The 20541-nt window shown below is 42.5% G+C and overlaps 1 protein-coding gene across 12 annotated transcripts in view; it reads left to right on the top strand.

Moving 5' to 3' along the window:
* The window catches only part of ERC1 (ELKS/RAB6-interacting/CAST family member 1), a 562177-nt gene that overhangs the window by 140972 nt on the left and 400664 nt on the right, over positions 1-20541 (top strand). For all 12 annotated transcript variants that reach the window (XM_039546718.1, XM_039546709.1, XM_039546701.1 and 9 more), the window contains one exon: positions 112-279. In XM_039546718.1, the coding sequence (XP_039402652.1) occupies positions 112-279 (168 nt within the window). The remainder of the gene's footprint in view (positions 1-111; positions 280-20541) is intronic.

The raw sequence follows: 20541 nt of genomic DNA, 5'->3' as shown, positions 1-20541 counted from the left end.
CGTTGGTAGTTTTATGAATGTTAATTTTTTATTGCTGTGTTAAAGGTATAGATTGCTAACAATTGATCCTCTCTTCTTTTTCCTCTTCCTCACATTCGTTTCGTTCTTCAGATTGGTCAGGTGAAACAGGAGCTGTCACGCAAGGACACTGAGCTGCTGGCCTTGCAGACAAAACTGGAAACCCTCACAAACCAGTTCTCTGACAGCAAGCAGCATATCGAGGTGCTGAAAGAATCTCTTACAGCTAAAGAACAGAGAGCCGCCATCCTGCAGACAGAGGTGAAATGGACATTTCTATATATGTGGACTATTTGGGCCTTTGGAAGTGGAGAGGAAATCCAGAGAGGGTTGTGTGTTTTCTTTCTTGATTGTTTCCTGCCTCGGAACTACAGGGCATTAAAATCCTTCTTGCCTCGGAGATAGTTTTGCTGCATTCCAGTATGTCCCATATTAGTGGCTGTGTTTAATGTCATTTGCTCTGAACAAATCATTTCACCCATTAGATATTTGGGATTCTGTAGGGAAGGAATTCTACAAGAGTGTGTGCATATGCATATATATACATGCTGCACTAATGTGCAATTAGCAATCTGTTCTTAGATACAGCTATCTTGAAATCTGCCATGACTGGGCTGAAGGAAAGGGGAGGGGGTTTGCAATGGCTGATCATGTAGCTAAAAGGGATGATTTAGTTGGTGTGGTCCTGCTTTGAGCAGGGGATTGGACTAGATGACCACCTGAGGTGTCTTCCAACTCTAATCTTCTATAATTCTAAGGTGGAGGAACTGAGAGCATTCTGCTGGCTGCCTTTGTGGTTTCATTACCACCGTCAGCACGTAGTGGAACTTTTGCTCATAAGCTTGTATTTACATCTGAGACATGCATGCCATGCTTCATAGAGTAAACCACACATTCTGAAAATATTTTTTCTTAATTTAGGAACTTTTGGGATTGATGACAAATCATCTTTAAACTCTTGTGTTATATTGGGGAAAAAAGTGTACATCTGCACTTCTAAAGTTTAATGAGCACTGGAATTAAACTGCTACTTCTGGAAATTCTTCAAGAAGAGGCATAAATTGCTGTGTGACTCTAGCACGGGGTAGGCAACTTATGGCATGCGTTCCAAAGGCGGCACGCGAGCTGATTTTCAATGGCGCTCACAATGGCCGGTTCCTGGCCACCGGTCCAGGGAGCTCTGCATTTCAATTTAATTTTAAATGAAGCTTCTTAAACATTCTAAAACCTTATTTAATTTACTTACAACAATAGTTCAGTTATATATTATAGACTTATAGAAAGAGACCTTTTAAAAATGTTAAAATGTATTACTGGCACACGAAACCTTAAATTAGAGTGAATAAATGAAGACTTGGCACACCACTTCTGAAAGGTTGCCGACCCCTGCTCTAGCATTTCAGTTGAGTAACTTGGATAAATACAGTGATGGGAAAGATCCAAAAGAGGGCGCCATTGTATCAGAAAAGGTTTTTCTGACATGCATGACAGCAAAATCAATAATAGGCCAAGAGAGGCTTGTGTTCAGTCGGGGGAGGTGTGTGTGAAAGAGTTGTAGGATAATGATGATACAAACATTCCATATCACAGACTATGAAATTAGTTATATGTGCTTCTCCCCAATGTGGGATGTTTTTATTAGCTGTATTTGGTAAATTTATGGCTATGATTGGCACATAGAGAAGAAAAGTTTTTTTTTACAGTGGATATTTGTGGGTACTCTGTAATAGCTTTTGTGAGAGAGTGAAGCTGCAGAATCACAACTTTCCTATATGTTAGGAACATGGTGGATTGATACAAATCACATTGATATAAATCACTAATTAGAATCACGATTTAAATTAGCAAGCAAACCTTGATTTAAATAATTGATTTTAATCTTGCTTAACATTTGTACTTTTTAGTTATCTCCGCCACCCCTCACCAAAAAAAAAAAAAAAGTTAATTCTCATTGGTTGGTATAACCTTTAAAACATGCCAAAATACAACTAAATATAGTCTTTACACTAAATTTGGAACTTGTTTTTGCTATCCTGGATGATACACTATATGTATGCATATTTATTTAAGCAATTATGTAACTCAACATACATTTTTTTCAGATTCTTTATTTCTCCATTTGTATTGTGTTAGAAAATGTTGAATGACTCATTTCTTATTTACTAGATAATTTTTTACTTGGGATTTCGGTCAGGCTGCGTTTGGATAGAAATTGGATCTCAGCTAAAAATGCACAAAGCTAGAATTTTCAATTTGTTTTAATTTAAATAAAACTACTTTAAATGTACTGAATGCATAAGGAAAACAAAACATGCTATAAAAACATGTTTTGCATTAAAAAAACAGCTGATACGTTAAACAAAGGAAGTGTTAACTATAGTTAGGGAATTGACTGCTGTAACTGGTAACCATGGGCCAGATTTTCAAAGATATTTAGTTGTCTAAAAATGCAGATAGATGCTTAGTTGGATTTTCAAAAGTGCTGAAGTAGGTTAACTGTCTTACTCCCATTGAAGTCAATAGGAGTTAGGTGCCTAAACAGGATAAATACTTTTTAAACATTGGTCCCATATCCTTCAAGTTTTTAGAATTAATAGATCTCATCCTCTCCCATCTGTTTTTTATTCACCGATTGGAAGAGGAAAATAAACTCTCGTGCTTTTTCAGCTCTCAGTTGGTTTCTCAGTTTTGAATGAACTAGTCCAAACAAAGAAAATATTATCTTTGCTAGCTAAACTGAAACCAACAGTAATTAAGGCAAAAGCTTTCTGTACAAAAAATCCTTGAAGTACTTATATTTGGAAAAATGTGAATACCAACATGCATTGTGTAGTAAGGACCGAAAATAATATAGATTCTTACTTAATGCAGTACATGACTTTGTGACATTTATAAAGCTTGCGTTGACCTCAAAAATTAAAGATGTTTACCGTTGATTCAGTTTTTTTTTTTAAAAGAACCCTGAACTCATTAAAACTCGAGGAGCATATTTTTTTTTAAATTGATGTAAGTAACTTTATAGTAAGTTTAGGCCTTAACATATGTTGTCATAATTTCAAATTTAATATTAAACAGATGTATTTTAAAAAGAAAATGTATTTAATTTAAGTTTAAGAAATCATATTTTTAAAAATTATTTTCTAAATTATTTTTATCCACTCTGATTAGGGAGAATATTTGTGTCTTAGCTTAGTTGGGGCTTGTAACAGCAGTAATATTAAAGCTTTTTTGTGATTTGGGGAATTATAACATTACATTATCTCACCTGTAATAATAATCATTTAAAGCTTGGAAATAACTTTCCTGCGCTAGTATTCTCCAAGGCACCGTCTCATATCTGTGTGCAATGCAAGAACTGATTTGGCTGTTTCTCTAAGCCATGAGCACCTTACTTTTCTCAGGAGATTCAGAAAGATTATACATTCAGCTCTGCTGTGCCAGTTTAAACTTAAGCAACATTAGGATTTGGGGATGCTGTATTAAAGCTTTTGTCTTTGCTGCTAGTTCAAACCCAGTTCAAGGTGTTCTTGAGTGAAAGTTGTTGCAATCTCATATCTGTTTGGCCTACATAAAGAGATGATGATGATTCTCAGTCTGTTTCCCAGTATCCGTGTGAGATGAACATGAAAGTGAAAATCAAAGAATTATCCATTAGTGTTTCTATAAACCAGGGGTCGGCAACCTTTCAGAAGTGGTGTGCCGAGTCTTCATTTATTCGCTGTAATTTAAGGTTTTGCATGCCGCTAATACATTTTAACATTTTTTAGAAGGTCTCTCTGTATAAGTCTATATATTATATAACTAAACTACTGTTATATGTAAAGTAAACAAGGTTTTCAAAATGTTGAAGAAGCTTCATTTAAAATTAAATTAAAATGCTGATCTTACGCCGTCAGCCTGCTCAGCTCTCTGTCGGCCTGGGGTTCCATTCACCTAGGCTGGCAGCGGGCTGAGCGGGGCCTGCGGCCGGGACCCTGGCTGGCAAGGGGCCAGCAGCCAGAACCCCAGGCTGGCAGCGGACTGAGTGGGACCAGGGGCCAGGACCCCAGACTGGCGGTGGGCTGAGTGGCTCAGCCCACTGCCGGTCTGGGCTTCCGTCCGCTGGCTCCTGCCAGGCAGGGTCCCGGCCCCGCTCAGCCCCCCACCAGTCTGGGGTCCCGGCCCTGCCCACATAGAGTGGGGTACCTACCTTCTCCCTGGTTCTGGCCCATTCTCTTCCTCTCTCTCTGCACTGAGCAGAGGGTGGGGGTGCACTGAGCACAGGGCTAGGGGGTGAAGGAACAGGCTGGCGGTTGGGATGCAGGGTCTGGGCAGGAGCTAGAATGAGGGAGGGGGTTCAGGGTTGGGGCAGGAGGTTTGAGTGTGGAGTGCTTACCTGGGCAGTTACCATTTGGTGGAAGGGGTGCTGGTGAGAATGTGGGTGTGTGTGTGCAGGAGCTCCCGTTTGGTGCTCAGGGAGGGGGGCGTGTGAGAGGGGTGCAGGAGTTCAGGGCATGGGGTATGGGGAGGCTGGGTATGTGTGGGGGGTGCCAGAGTCAGGGCTGGGGTTGTGGGGGAGTGCAGGGGTCAGGGCAGAGGGCTGGGGAGTGGGCTGGGATTGGGGGGTGCCCCTAGCCCCCTGCCCTGAGCGGCTCAAGGCAGGGGGCTGGAGGGATACACCCTGATTCCACCCCCCTTCCCCAAGGCCCCCGCTCCTGCCTCTTCTCCGCCTCCCTCCTGGTCTGAGCAGCGAGGGTGCTGGGGCTCCTCTTCTCCACTCCCTCACAAGGGTCATCGGCGGCAGGGAGGGAGAGGAGGTGGGGCACAATGCAGCATGCTGGGGGAAGAGGTGGGGGAGGTGGAAACTTGGCTGCCAGTGGTGCCTGCCCTACAGCAGCAACTGGCAGGACCAAGCTTGCTTCTGCCCCCTTCCCTGCCAGAGAGTGTGGTAGGTGGGGGTGGGTGGGGTGGAGAAGAGCAAGCTGGGCTGGGCAGGATTTTTAATGGCACGCTGCAGCCTGCCGGGGTCCCAGCCGTTGGCCCCGCTCAGCCGCTGCCGGGATTCGGTAGCAGGCTGAGCGGGGCCGATGCTGGCCACAGCGTGCCATTAAAAATTGGCTCGCTTGCTGTCTTTGGCATGCGTGCCATAGGTTGCCGACCCCTGCTATAAACCCTCTTCTTTCATACTTCTAGGGACAGTTGTTCCCTTTCCAACAAGCAAATTTGTCATTAATTTTCACATTTGTAGACATTCTTCACAGAGTCACGAAGGATTCAGTAGTCATGAACAGGTGATCACTCCCGCTGTCGAGACACGTTGGTAAAGTTTAGTGTTGGGAAAATTTCCACTGCTGCCACCTGAGATATACTTGTTCTTTAGATAAAAAGAGGACTTAAGTCTCATGACAATGAACCCAGCACCTTTCACTACCATTGAATTTACCAAAAGAGAAATTGGTAATGTGAGGAAGGTTAGAGGAGAGTTATCAGGTCTGACACTCTTAAGTATTAAAAAATATCTAGGTCATTATTGGAACATGCTCTATTACTTTCCTGAAAGCTTGCTTACTTTATTGTGCATAAAATTATAGAGTAGAACTAATGTAGGTTGATTAAAAATATTGACCTATGAGGGGTTTCCTGTCTTAGACTTACTGTCACATCCTCCTGAGTGACCTTTAACAGAACCTTTTGTTGCCCTTAAAAGCCAATCATTTGGACAGCATCTTAGGAGTAGTTTTGGTTAACTTTGGCTGCTCTTCTTTTGGTTTGAGGTAGTGAATTTCCAATGCAGATGATGGGTCAGAAGGAAATGCGAGAGAATTTCATGACCCTGTAGTAGCTGGGGAGTGAAATACTTTTGGCCTCCAACGGGTAATGCTGCAGTGACCAATCAGGAAATATAACTTGGTAGCTGTAGGAAAGTAGAAGGAACTGTGGAAGAAATAAAATGTTAGCAAGGCACTCTCTGCAACCAGTGATTCATTAAAACCAACTTTCATAGGGGGAAGTACTTTAAAGGTACTTTTAGATGAACGTTTTTGGAGAAATGGCTTTCTCCCGGAGCCTCTGCCTTTTATTCTTCCATAGAAACAGAGTGCAGAGATGACTCAGGGTGCAGGCTTGATAGCCCAGAGATTAAACTTGGCACGTGTCATATTGGAACTAAGAGTTACAGTGTCCTGTTTTGGAGTTGTTTACCTTGAGGGCAAGTGGATGGAGAGGCTACCGTGGTTAACCTCTCAGTTTGTAAATGAGCCTTTATAAATAGTTCTATGAATTTACAATATCTTTGTAAATAAAGAAAAAAAATCAATATTTACTTTGGAGTTAAAAGGCTCGATCAATATAAGGTTTTTATTATATCCTACTGAGCCCTTTTGTTTGGATCAGTGCTGGGAGGTATTCAACTTCAAAGGGAAGTTAATTCAATCTGTTGAAATATTGTGCATTATTTGTATATTCTATCCAAGTTGGCATGATTCTGTGACCTGAGCCTATTCCATAGGGCAAGTGAGGAGATTCATATTCAGCAAAGAAACTAATACAGCCCCTAAGAAGTGTATTGTTTACACTGAATGTGTTAAATGAAAAGTCTTTTAAGTCTTGTCCATGTTGGGGCTTGGAATAGTGTTTTGAAACTATGTTAATACACTGTTACACCAAAACACAGTTTCTGTGCATATTGGAATCTGTTTCAAACTATGGTGGGGGAGGGTTACGAGCCCTAGGTGGTAATCTGCATATAGGTTTCAAAAAATTAGTTTATCTGTACCTGTTAGTAAATGTCAATTTCTTTGTACACATGTACACAGATTAAAAAATATTTCAGTCAATAACAGGGTGGATTTGATTTAAATCATTATTTAAATCATTTAAATCACTAGTCAGGAAGACTCAGATTTCTACATAAAAGTGCATTCTTGTTGGTTGTTATAATCTTAATAAATATTCTTCACAATTCAGAGATAGATGTAGGTTTCATTCTTAGAAGATACAATTTTTAAGTGATTTATTTTGAAAACTTTTCAGATTAGTTTTACAGCTATATCAGAAAATGAATGATTGTTTGGTTATTTCATTTACCAAAAGTAATTGAAGCAGATAGTTCACCTCCCAATGACTTCATAAATATCTCCAATTCAACAGGTTAATCATTAATATTTGGAGGATTTTCTTGCCATGCTGTATTAGGAGGAGAACATCACCAGACAGACATTTAAATTGTTTTATTTAACTAAAACAACAGTGTTATGTATTCTGGATTTTTTTTCTTCAACAGCAAAATATATTTTAACAAAACAAGCATATGAATTTTTGAATTTAGTTAAACATTCAAGTTTTTTTAAAAAATCAGGTTTGTTTTTGTTAAAATTGTTTTTAACTAAAATAGTTAAATGAAATATTTAAAAAAAAATTAAATTGACTATGTCAGCCAGGTAAACAAGAGAAACTTAAAATATTGGCTTCTGCAGATAATTCAGCCCTCTTCACCTTCATTTTCCTGTTTGTTCATAATCTGGAAAAGAAAAACAAGCTTTCCTGCTTTTTCAGGTCCCAAACAATTTCTCTATTTGGAATTAATTAGTCTAAAGGAAGAAAATATTCTTTCTACACCAGCAGAATAAGCTACTGCTGTTAAAAGTGAGATTATCACTTCAACAGTCTCTGAATCCAAGTGCTTAAGTGACTTCCACCAGTTCACTGGTGTAACTTTCTTTAAAACGTCATCAGCAGACGTCTATTTCTTGAATGGTTCACCCTTAGCTCTGAAGTTTGTTATAGTTGGCATTATGGAGGGATGATTGCTGGATGTCCATGTCATAGCCAACTCCTCTTCTTCAGCAGTTAAGGTTTGACCCTGGTACTGAGAATTGAGAATATTTGGAAGAAACTGAGCTGGAGATAGTGCTTGTCCCATTTGTTTTTTTAATGCTTGTAATTTAACTCTTGTCATTGCATATTTCTCTCTTTAAGATCTCACTCACTTCAACATTTCTCTTAAGCCTAATGTTGAGAACTTTGGCTCTGACAGTGCCATCTATTTTTTCACGATTTTGTTCACAAACTGTCATCAGATTAGGCCAGTTCTTGATATAGTGCTCAAAACAGTCCGCTACGAGTTCCATTGCACATCTTGTGTCAGCACAGCTGCTGCAAAGTGGTTGTTATGGAAGTATTTTGCAATTTCAACAATATTGGCCTTTATTTCTGGAACACTGAAGTCTTTGGCTAGGAGGTGCATCAAATGAGCACTGCATCCGTATGTTATTTTAGCTTGGGACTCTCTTTGCTCTCTTCTAAATTTCTTCTCATCCTGGATACGTTTGCAGCATTGTCTATGACCAAACTGCGTACAAGACATTTGAATTTTTTTTTCACAGTTTGTTATAGCTTTTACTGCTATTCGTGAGTATTCTGCTGTGTGTGCATTTCCTGATTGTTTCTGTAAGGAAGACATTCCCTTCTTCTGTTGTCACACAAGCACATACAACAGGATCATTGTGGACATTGCTCCACCCATCAAGACTCATGTTAACAATTTCACCCTCTAGATCTTTTGCACACTGCTCAATTTCTGTTTCATACACTTTATTCAGCAATTTGCCTGCGACATCTGCTCTGTATCCTGGTCTTAATGACTGAACCATGTTAATGAAGTGTGGGTTCTCAATCGTACAGAAAGGAGAGTTTGTTGCATAAAAAAACCGGACAATTTTTTCATCAATTATCTCTTTTTTGCAATCTGCTGGTTCTTATCACAGACTTATCTACGGTTGTTTCTGGATGATGGTGATTTTTTTTTCTTTTTGCTACAGGTGATATTGTGGCTGTGTGACACCTATGTGATGTGACTGAAACACTATAATTAGCAGATAACTCTGAAACTATAGAAAATGATGGTGATCGTGAAGGTGGCTAGTCTTCAGAATCTTTTACGTTGAGGATGGATTCTCCTAAACAAAATAAGTCAATGCAGTTATTTAATTATTATTACCATACTGCTCATTTAGTATTACTCATTGCATTCACTGACACGCAGTACTACTTTAAAGGTGAAATAGTAAAAGCAAGATCTGCCTATTTCAGCTATTTATTTCATCGCAAGTGCATTTAAAATGATAGTACCATAGAGTAACAACTATATTTTTTGCTCAAACATGAGAATTCAAGAATAGTCCAGTAGGAAGACAAGCAGTCCTTAAGAAAGAAGTATGAGATAAAAAAGTTTACCAACCCGAAGATCCTACATGTTCAGATATATTCCTTTCATCATCTTCAATGCAGCTACTGCCTGAGAAGGAACACTTCTCATGATGTTGTTTCATTCAGGCAGACAGGCCTTTGCATTTCTTTGTTGCATTTCTCTGCGTTTTGCACGCATGCCTGTCTTACCCACAGGTAGAGGAACTTCATTAAAATACTCCCAAACTGGGTCTCTTTTATGCCCTGTTGTCATTATTGGATTTCCCATCTAGTGAGAGAATAGTATGGTAGATCTCAAATCTATGAAGGCTACACTCAGAAAGACCTCAAGACTTCTGGAATATGCTGCTCAAACAGTTTCACTTTTGTTTCTACTGCCTGTCCCTCCCTTTTCACATTTATCTCCAGATTTCTTCTCCTTGTCCCGATCTATTCTGCCCCCAACAATCTTCTATTCATTGAACTTTTTGAAACTTTGCACTTTTAGAGAGAGGTAAGGGATTGATTCTGTGTATACAAATTTTCAGAGGGACAATAGGGTTGAGGTCTGTTATTTCTCACCTCCATTTATTTATTTATTTATTTATTTATTTATTTATTTATTTAAAAACATTTTTTGCTGTTAACAAGCATGTTCTCTCTGGAGACACAAATCCACAGTTTGAGAACTGCAAAACTAAGCATCTCTGATGGTATCTTCTAGACTGAGCACTGAGTCCCATTGGGTAGATAGAAAGATTAAGCTAAATAATCTATACAGAAGCCCCTGGAACCCCATAAAATTGGGTCCCTAATCCATGAATTATTGGAACTCATTTACAAAACTTTTCTTAAACATTACATGGATATATTGTTGCATATTATAGCATTAGAATCTATAATCCCTATTCCATGATGAGATAGTTGAGCAATAATGTATCTTAATTAAAATCTTTAGATAGGTTTTTTCCTCAAAAAGGATTTTATCAAAAAAATCCGATTTAAATCAATAAAATCCTATGTGTTTTCTTATTTTTTTTTTAAATCATTGATTTTTATCCACCCTGGTCAATAATTGGAAATGTACAGATAGGCAAAGTAAAAAGAATGCTGCTTAAGAGCTAGATTTAAGGATGTTTGGATATTTTGACATGTGGTGTTGATAAAATATGTTTTAATGGTTGTAAAGCTTTAACTTTTTGAATAACAACATCTACTGTCATTCAGTAATTATTGCCTCACATCCCTTCCATAATATCCCACCACTGTGAAAATTTAAATAAACAGAAAAAAGCTTTAAAATAAAGTGGATATTATCCAATAAAATTATAAGAAAATAAAATTGAATTCTGCCAAGCCTATCTATATAGCATGATTGTTTCATAAGTAATTGCTTATCTGCAATAAAGCACTAAGCCTTGCTAGTTACAACTGTGTTCATAATTCGTTAACAAACATAGTTCTGTCTGTGTTGGCCGGGGAAATAGATTTGCACACCTCTAGCAAAAGGTATGTTTAATTATGATTTATTTGAAAGATGCTAAAATAGAGTAACCAGACATTGCTTTGATAACAGTTTTCAAATATAGTTTCATTTAGCAGTTTCATGCTTCAGCGGGCCTTTTCTACAGCAGAATAGAAGTAGTGTGTTTGACTCTAGAAGCCAAATACAACTTGCTTTTCCCCTCCACACAACCCTCAATCATCTTCGAACTCTGACTGCTGGCATAAACAAGACCAAATTGTGTTCAACATGTAATGAAAAATGAATAGGTAGCCCTTTTTAGAACCAGGTAGGGTGCATCTACATGAACAAAAGCTGGATACTTAATTTGGCACTTTAACAGATCCGCTGGTGTCAGCAAATTCTAGTGAAGCAGAACTAGACATTACAATGGTAAGTGTTGGTGCCTTGTGTACACTAGAACTTTTTTCATTATTACCAGTGGAGCTGTACCAGTAAAGAAGGATAATTTAGAATTTTGCTATTGTAGATAAGCCATAGGGCTTGGTTAGAGATTGTTAAGAGCTGTTCACACTTTGTGCATTGAGTGTTGATCAGGATTTGGCCGTATCTGCACAAGTGACTAACCTATATTCAACCCTGGTTTGGGGAGGTGAGGGTGGGTAGGGGAGAGTCATTTAATATCACATGTCAAATGTGGCTTAATTTCTAGTGTAGACTTTGTACACTGTTTCTTGAATATGATTACAAAGTACCAGTTTCACAAAGAGATACTGATCATTACTATACAACAAAGATAACATTGCATAAAATTTTCAGTAGCGCTTAAATATTTAGGAGCCTAAGTCCCATTAACCTTCAGTGACACTTAGGCTTTGTCTACACTGGCACTTTCGTTGTTAAAACTTTTGTCGTTCAGGGATGTGAAAAATGCACATCTCCTCCGAGAGACAAAAATGTTAACGATGAAAAGCGCCGATGCAGACAGTGCTTTGACAGTGGAAGCTGTGCTCCTGCTGCCGTAGCTACTGCCCCTCATTGGAGGTCTGCCTATTTCAGCTATTTATTTTATCGCAAGTGCATTTAAAATGATAGTACCATAGAGTAACAACTATATTTTTTGCTCAAACATGAGAATTCAAGAATAGTCCAGTAGGAAGACAAGAAGTCCTTAAGAAAGAAGTATGAGATAAAAAAGTTTACCAACCCGAAGATCCTACATGTTCAGACATGTTCTCTGGGATAGGAGGATTTTATTTTGTCGCTGGGAAAGCTCTCTCCCAGCAGCAAAGAGCCGCTACACTGCTTACCTTACAACGATGTGGCCACAGGGGCACAGCCGCGTTGTTGTAAGGTGCACAGTGTAGACATAGCCTTAGACCAGGGGTAGGCAACCTATGGCGCGCATGCCAAAGGCGGCACGCAAGCTGATTTTTTCAGTGGCACTCATGCAGCCTGGGTCCTGGCCACTGGTGCTGGGGGCTCTGCATTTTAATTTCATTTTAAATGAAGCTTCTTAAACATTTTAAAACCCTTATTTACTTTACATACAACAATAGTTTAGTTATATAATACAGACTTAGAGAAAGAGACTTTCTAAAAACGTTAACATGTATTACTGGCATGTGAAACCTTAAATTAGAGTGAATAAATGAAGACTCGGCACACCACTTCTGAAAGGTGGTCGACCCCTGCTTTAGACTCTGAAGTTCCTATGTCACTTTTGAAAATGTAACTTATATTCTTAAGTCACTTAGGTGCATTTGAAAACTTATCAGTTTTCCCCACATTTATAACCAGGTAATAGTCTCATGATCAAGCCTTTAACCTACCTACAGATTATCAGAAAAAACAGTTTGCCAAAACTCTCCCCTCCCCCTCCATTCATATAAATGTTCTGTTATCTCTTGCATTTTTTCTATCTATATTCTTTCCCAGCAGAAGACACTGTAAGCACAGGTGTACAAGCATTGGTGGAGCTATGGGTATTCTAGTTTCAGCTTCTTTTAGAAGAAATTTCAGAATCAGTGTTCTTTCTTGTTTTGTATATGACTGTCCATACTAGGTAGTGAGATATACAGCACTGCATCTTGCCACTGTGTAAAATTTCCCCAAAACATAGGTATTGAACAAAACAAACAAACTAACTTATAACAAGATAGGCATCAGTTTATTTGTGTGTGCGCGAACGTCTGGGGAAAGTTGGTAATACCCTGTTGAAGAGAGGATTTTGAATTCTGTTGTTCCGGCTATGCGCGTTTCTAGTCAAGAGACTAAGTGAAGTTTGAAGGTGCATACTGGCAACTGACCTATCTGAGATACTCTTGTGCCCTTGGAAGTTAGATGATGAATGCAGAAAGGTTGGAAAGCACATAATCATATAAGGGCCAGAAACCACCCTATCTCTCCATTAGTATTTTGCATGCCATACCATTAGTGCAGCAGTTCCCAAACGTTTGAGGGTTGCGCTCCCACTTACCTCGTCTGCACCCTCCTCGCACTTCCCCCCCAAAGGTGGGGCCAGGAGTGGTACTGCAGCTCCGGGGGGGAGGGATGTGGACAGGAGTAAAGGGGCCAAGGCTGGGGCCGCAGCTTGGGGTGGTTCTGTGGCTGGGAATAGGGCCGAGGCTGGGGGCAGGGGCAGAGCCGCAGCTAGGCTGCAGTGGGGGCTGGCAGCCGGGCCTCCGGCCACGTGTGGCTCTGCTCCCGACCTCACCCCCAGCCTTCTCTCTGGGCTGGGAACAGGGCCAGCGGCCAAGGCTGCGGGCTGGGAACATGGCCAGCGGCTGAGGCTGGGGGCTGGCGCGGGGCTGGGAGTGGAGCCATGCTGAGGTTGGGGACTGGGCCAGAGATGTGGCTGGGGGCAGGACCGGAGCAGAGCTAGGGGTGAGGAGGGTCTGGGTGGCCCTCTCTGCCCCAGTGGGGGTTGGCCTGTGCCCTGCCACGCTCCTCCCTGAGTGGTCCTCTACGCCCCTCTAAAGGGGCACGCCCCACGCTTGAGGGACCTCTGCACTATTATATAATTAAAGACATGACTGTCTTTTAATATGCAAATAGGCAGGTTACCCTTAGGTTAAGCTAATACTGTATAAGGTGCAGAAATCAGGCTAGGGATGGCAAAACCCCAGTGGCTGCTTTCACAGCCATTTCTGTGTGTGCAGAAGAAGCCTTGCACTGACTTTGTTGAAGTTGGCATCACCTGGCTGCCACAGACCTCAGTTCTTGGCAGTCTGGGTGGATGCCATCCATAAACTGAGCTGGTGTGAATAAACAAGTGGATCGTTCTGCCAAGAACAGTGGTAGGGTGATAACTGTGTGTCTTGCCAGCCTTTGAGGATTTTTCCTGAAAGTGTTTTCTGTGGTTCTCTAAGCAAGGACCTCACACAAAATAAACCAAGGAGTTCAATTTACTCCAAACCATAAGCCAATATAGAGTTCAAAGGGGTCAATCAATCAGAAGATGGAAGGTCTTCTGAGGAGGAACCTTTACTTAGTACTTCACTTCAGTGGATTTGTGTAAGTGGGGTGTCTCATTTGCTATATAACAACCATTTGGGGGGCATGTGGAATTGCTTGTGAGGGAAATTTTTAGTTTTTCCTCAAGAATGAATGAAGGCTGTTAGCCTGAGGATTAGAAGATTCTGAAATGTATTTGATCTGTTTACACAGGCTGAACACTAGGAGCTAGTGAAAGTAGCAAAAGCTGTGGCTTGTGAGATTCAAAAACAATCTTCAGCCGCTTGGATCCGCCTATTGAATTTTTTCTTACAAAAATAACTACTTTATCTATGGTATTTATATGGTACACATCACACTAGTATTCATTCACAGTATATTTTATCGGCTTCTCTTCCTCCCCCCCCCCAATAGTCTTACATAATGGATAAGAAATTAGGAATGTGATTTTAATGATTCGAAGTGAACAGGAAGACTCCAGGAATAAAGGCAGCCGGGATTGCAGTGCTGACTTGAAGACCTGGGCTGCTTTTTCCTCACAGGGGTGGGCTCAGTGTTCCATATAATAGAGATCAGACAAAACAGTGAAGGATTTTCTTTGAGAGTTATACTATAGATGCTGTGGCTTTGATGAGTGTTTCCAGTTAGGAGAAAGAAATTAAGGAAATTGGACTGACATACACAGAGTCTAAAGCATCTAACTTTCTGTTTGTTTAATTTCTTTCCCCATTTGTAGTTTGTCCACGTTTTCTTTTTACTTCATGTCTCTGTCAGCCTGAGCTGTGCAGAAGGGGCAAGGGATTCAATAAACACCCTACTTACTGACCGTGACTGATGCTCTGTAATGGATTCAGCTAATGGGAACCAAATCTGATACTGTTAAATAGGATTAGCAGCCAAGCTGGCTGGTTTGAACTCTGCCTGAATGCCAAACGGATAAGGGTCAGTGGGTTTCTTTTGGTATCTTGAGCAACCTGGTGTTGTCAGATTTCATATTCCGCAATGGTCTTTGAGAGTGTTCTTTGCTCTGTGGTGGCCTTTTTCTTCAGATTGAATTTATATTCAAAAGTCTGATTCCTTCTCCTGCCCCCCCCCCCTTTTGTTTGTTTTTGTTTGCCTTGTGTTCTCTGTCTAGCTTAATAGGTGGAGAAGAGAAGTAGAGGGAAAAACAGAGGCTTGTCAGTTTACAACTCTTTGTGGATGCCATGGAAGTTCCCTAACTTATTTTTCCTTTGGGTGACACCATGGGAGGTCAAAGTGTGCTTTTATGGCCAAATGATGGCCCACAAAGTTCTGGAATGTGGTCCTTTTCCCCCTTCATCTTCAGCATAAAGATATGTCGTGCAGAAAAACCCTCTTGTATTAAGGTGCTACATGGTATTGAGGTCCATGGTATTGAGGTCCAAGGGACTTGCTGCCCATCTTTGACACTTCAGCTGCTGTTTAAACCAGAAACACTTTTGGAAATCTTCAGGTAACCATAAGATTGTTTCCCCTCTTTTCACATAGTGACGTGCAGTAGTCAGAGATCCGTGCTTATGTTACCTCCAGGCTCAACTAATATAGTGTAGTGTAACTGCAGATGATTGAACATGCAGCAGCCCACTTAGTACTGTTACTTAGCATTTGTATCTCTGTATTTTGGGAATGTTTGAAATGGGGGAAAATTTTCTTAAAATTGTGAGAACCTCCACTACCAAGAAGAAAACATAATAATGGCATCTACATGGTGGGAAAATTCTGAAATACTAATATAAGATTATGATGTCAGATGAATGTCTGGTAAGTGTAGAAGGGATATGTCTAAAAGATGTGTTAAAAAATAAATGTATATATTACTTATTGCACAGTCAACCTGTGGATTTACTGAAGAGAGTCACATACCACAGATTGTGTCAAATCTCATATTATAGGGCAAAATGATCCCCATGTACAGTGTTGCATTGCACAATGGTCTATCTCATTGGAGGGATAAAATTGTTGCTGCTGTCCTGATCTACAATGGAACATTGTGTCTTCTGCAGTTCTCATTTATTTTTTAACTTTTTGGTTTTGTAAGAACTGGGTTTTTTAATTTCTTTTTAGGCAAGCAGTAGATATTCTAGTATATTCAAAATTTCTAGAACTTCAGAAATTTAAATTTTCAGTCATTTATTTTTCCCTACCTTGAACAAAATATTGCTTAAGCTATGGTTTTATGACCTACAGAGATATTGATCAGGTATTTTAAGTGAATATCTCAGGGTATACATATAAAAGCCAATAACCACATGCCATGTGGGGTTAAGATTTGTGGTTATGTTTTGATGTTTAAATATTAAGACTGTCGATTAATCACAGTTAACTCATGCAGTTAACTCAAATTAATCACGATTATCACACTTTTAAACAATAGAATATCAAATGAAATTTATTAAATATTTTTGGATGTTTTTATACATTTTCAAATATATTGATTTCTATTACTACACAGAATACAAAGTGTACACTGCTTACTTTATATTATTTTTATTACAAATATTTGCGCTGTAAAAACGATAGAAGAAATAGTATTTTTCACCTCATACAAGTACTGTAATGCAATCTCTTTATCGTGGAAGTGCAACTTACGAATGTAGTTTTGTTTTTTGTTACATACTGCACTCAAAAACAAATCCTAAAACTTTGGAGGCTACAAGCCCACTCAGTCCTACTTGTTCAGCCAATTGCTAAGACAAACAAGTTTGTTTACATTTACGGGAGATAATGCTGCCTACTTCTTATTTACAATGTCACCTGAAAGGGAGAACAGGCGTTCGCATGGCACTTTTGTAGCCAGCATTGCAAGGTATTTAGGTGCCAGATATGCTAAGCATTCGTATGCCCCTTCATGCTTCAGCTACCATTCCAGAGCACATGCTTCCATGCTGATGATGCTCATAAAAAAAAAAAAAAAAGTGTGAATTAAATTTGTGACTGAACTCCTTGAGGGGAGACCTATATGTCTCCTGTTCTATTTTACCTGCATTCTACCATATATTTCATGTTATAGCAGTCTCGGATGATGACCCAACACATGTTTGTTTAAGAACACTTTCACAGCAAATTTGACAAAACAGAAAGAAGGTACCAAAGAGAGATTTCTAAAGATAGCTACAGCACTCGACACAAGGTTTAAGAATCTGAAGTGCTGTCCAAAATCTGGGAGGTGGGAGGTGTGGAGCATGCTTTCAGAAGTCTTAGAAGACCAACACTCTGATGCGGAAACTGCAGAACCCAAACCACCAAAAAAAGAAAATCAACCTTCTTTGAGTGATTGCTCATGTGTATTCCACAGTAGGTGTGCGTGCTCACCACATGCACTGGTGCTGGAAGTTTTTCCCTCAGCAGTACCCGTACTGGGGAAGCACCGTGGCGACCCCTGGCGTGGCACCTGTATATCGTGCTATAAGGGGGACCATGCGCTCACCCCACCCTCAGTTCCTTCTTGCCGCCAGTGAAGGTAGTTGGAACTTTGTGCTCCAGCTCTGCTGCAGCCTTTCTACTCGTCCTTAGTGGTACCATTCATGGAATTGTTACTTCAGTTGTTAGAGTGGGCTCGGGGCATGGCCCGTGCCCCAGGCTTCAAGTCATGCAACTCATGTCACCGTTCTATGCCTAGGTGTGACCCAAAGCTGAGTGTCTCCACTGTTTGGATGAGACTCACATCAGCAAACGTTATAAGATCTGCAGGTCATTCAAGCCACGGACAAAGAAGGAGAGAGCCATTAGACTCTGTACTCTCTTGATGGAATCGGCGTTGGCCCCAACTCCGGCGCACCGGGTGGACTCGGCTCCTGCTGCCGCTCCGTTGGTACATAGCGAGGCACACTTTACTAGCCAGCACCGTTCCCCCTCCAAGAAGCAGGGAAAGGGCCCTACCTCGCAGCGGCGCCGAGACAAAGAAAGAAGGGAGGCTGGACCTGTGTTGGGCAGTCCACGGTCCCTTCCCTGGCCTCAAGGCCTCCGACTTGTGTTGAGCGGAGTAGCCCAGCGCCGTCTGCGCGCACATCTCCTCCGGTACGGATACCGTCAATGCCAGAGGCGATGCAGGCCACGAAAGACATTGAGTCTCCGGGTTCCAGGCGCACAACCGGTGATGGGTCCCCAATCCCGGGGCTAACCCCCATTTGGGGCCCATCAAACCTCTCCTGCGGGTCGCAGTTCCTGCTCCGAGGACCGGTCCCCACACTGTTCGGCACACAGCGACTGGTCGTCCGGCAGCTCACGCCCTCCCTCGACGCTGACCAGACTGTCCCGATCACCACCTGGATGGGAGTCTCGAGGACCCTCTATGCCGCCCAGTTTGCAGTCCTCCCATTTGGCCTATCCACGGCACTCAGGGTTTTCACGAAGTGTATGGCTGTGGTAGCGGCCTACCTGAGGCGGGAGGGGGTACAGATTTTCCCATACCTGGACGACTGGCTTCTCAAGGGAGACTCTTGTTCTGAGGTAAAGACCAACGTGAAGCTGCTCCTGTCAACATGCGCTGGTCTCGGCCTAGTGGTGAATGAGACCAAATCAACCTTAGTTCATTGGGGCGCTGCTGGACTCCTTGAGGGTCACAGCCTCTCTCCCCCGGACAGGTTCGAGGCCTTAAGAGATCTCATCACCTCGGTCATGGCTTTCCCGGCGACAATGGCAAGGGTGTGCCTTCAAATTCTAGGGCACATGGTGGCATGTACGTATGTGGTCTGCCATGCCAGGCTCCGAATGAGGCCCCTCTAACTCTGGCTAGCCTCCCAATTCTCCCAGGTCTGGGACAGGCTAGACAAGGTTCTTATGGTTCCGTCCCCGATACTGGCTTCCCTTAAATGGTGGTCTTACCCAAGCAACATGCTGCAAGGGGTTCTCTTTCAGTATGTCAACCCGTCTTTGGACCTGGTGACCGATGTGTTGGATATGGGTTGGGGAGCCCACACAAGGAACGTGCAAACTCAGGGGACGTGGTTGATCCCAGACTTGTCCCTTCACATAAATGTCAAAGAGCTCAGGTGGTCAGGGTCCTCACGGACAACACCACCGCCATGTACTACATCAACAGGCAAGGCGGGACTCGCTCCCTAGCCCTCTGCCAGGAAGCCCTGAGCCTATGGGAGTTCTGTATAGCCCACGATATCTCCCTGATGGCCATACACCTCCTGGGCAACCGCAATACGCAAGCGGATTGCCTCAGCAGGGTTTTGTCCCCCCAGTATGAGTGGTCGCTCCACTCGGAGGTCGCTCACCGGCTCTTCCGAGAGTGGGGAGTTCCCCAGATCCACCTCTTTGCAACCCGCCAGAACCGGCGTTGCCCCCAGTTCTGCTCCAGGGGAGGAGTGGGGAAGGGTGCAATCTCCGATGCATTCCTCCTGCATTGGTTGGGCCAGCTCCTTCCCGCCGTTCCCCCTCATCGACAAAGTCTTGCAGAAAGTAAAAGCAGACAAAGCGAAAGTCATCCTCATAGCCCCAGCATGGGCCCGCCAACACTGGTATGGGACCCTCCTTCGCCTCTTGGCGCCACCCCCCTGCCTCCCCGAGGATGCTGCCACTTCGCCTGGACCTCCTCTGCCAGGATGGGGGCCACCTCCTCCATCCCAACCTAGCCGTGCTCCACCTGACAGCGTGGTTGCTCCGTGGCTAGATGAGGAGGAGGGCAAATGTTCGGAGCAGGTAAGGCGGGTCCTCCTGGAAAGTAAGAAACCATCCACATGCCGGACGTACGTGGCGAAGTTGTCCAGGTTCTCCAAGTGGGTGAGTAAGCGGGGAGTCTCCCCTTCCTCCGCGCCTCTCCAGCTTATCCTGGACTACCTCCTCTCTCTTAGGACCAAGGACTGGCACCTGCCTCTGTCAGGGTACACCTGGCGGCCATATCGGCCTTCCACCCACTGGTGCAAGGGCACTCGGTCTTCTCCCACTCTGTGACCTCCCGTTTCCTTAGGGGCCTTGACCACTCATTCCCGTACGCAAGACCCCCTGTGCCGCAATGGGACCTGAACCTGGTTTTGTCCCGACTCATGGGTCCTCCCTTTGAACCCCTGGCCATGTGTTCCTGGTCTCACCTCTCATGGAAGGTAGCCTTTCTTGTGGCAATCACATTGGCCCGCCGTGTCTCGGAACTCAGGGCCTTGACCTCAGAACCTCCCTATACGGTCTTCCACAGGGATAAAGTCCAGCTTCGCCCACACCCGGCGTTCCTCCTGAAGGTGGATATGCCTTCCATATGGATCAGAGCATCTTTCTCCCCGTGCTCTGTCCTAAGCCCCATTCCTCCAGTAAGGAACACCGCCTCCACACGCTTGATGTACGTAGCGCACTGGCCTTTTACCTGGATCGGACCAAACCGTTCTGGAAATCCTCGCAGCTTTTTGTTGCCTCAGCTGAGCAGGTGAAGGGGCAATCTATCTCCACCCAGTGTCTTTCCCGCTGGATTACCTCAT

Source organism: Mauremys reevesii, linkage group 1, assembly GCF_016161935.1.
Source record: "Mauremys reevesii isolate NIE-2019 linkage group 1, ASM1616193v1, whole genome shotgun sequence".
Classification (NCBI taxonomy): Eukaryota; Metazoa; Chordata; order Testudines; family Geoemydidae; genus Mauremys; species Mauremys reevesii.
Note: the sequence above shows the minus strand (reverse complement) of the source record. Positions and strands in the feature narration are given on the sequence as shown.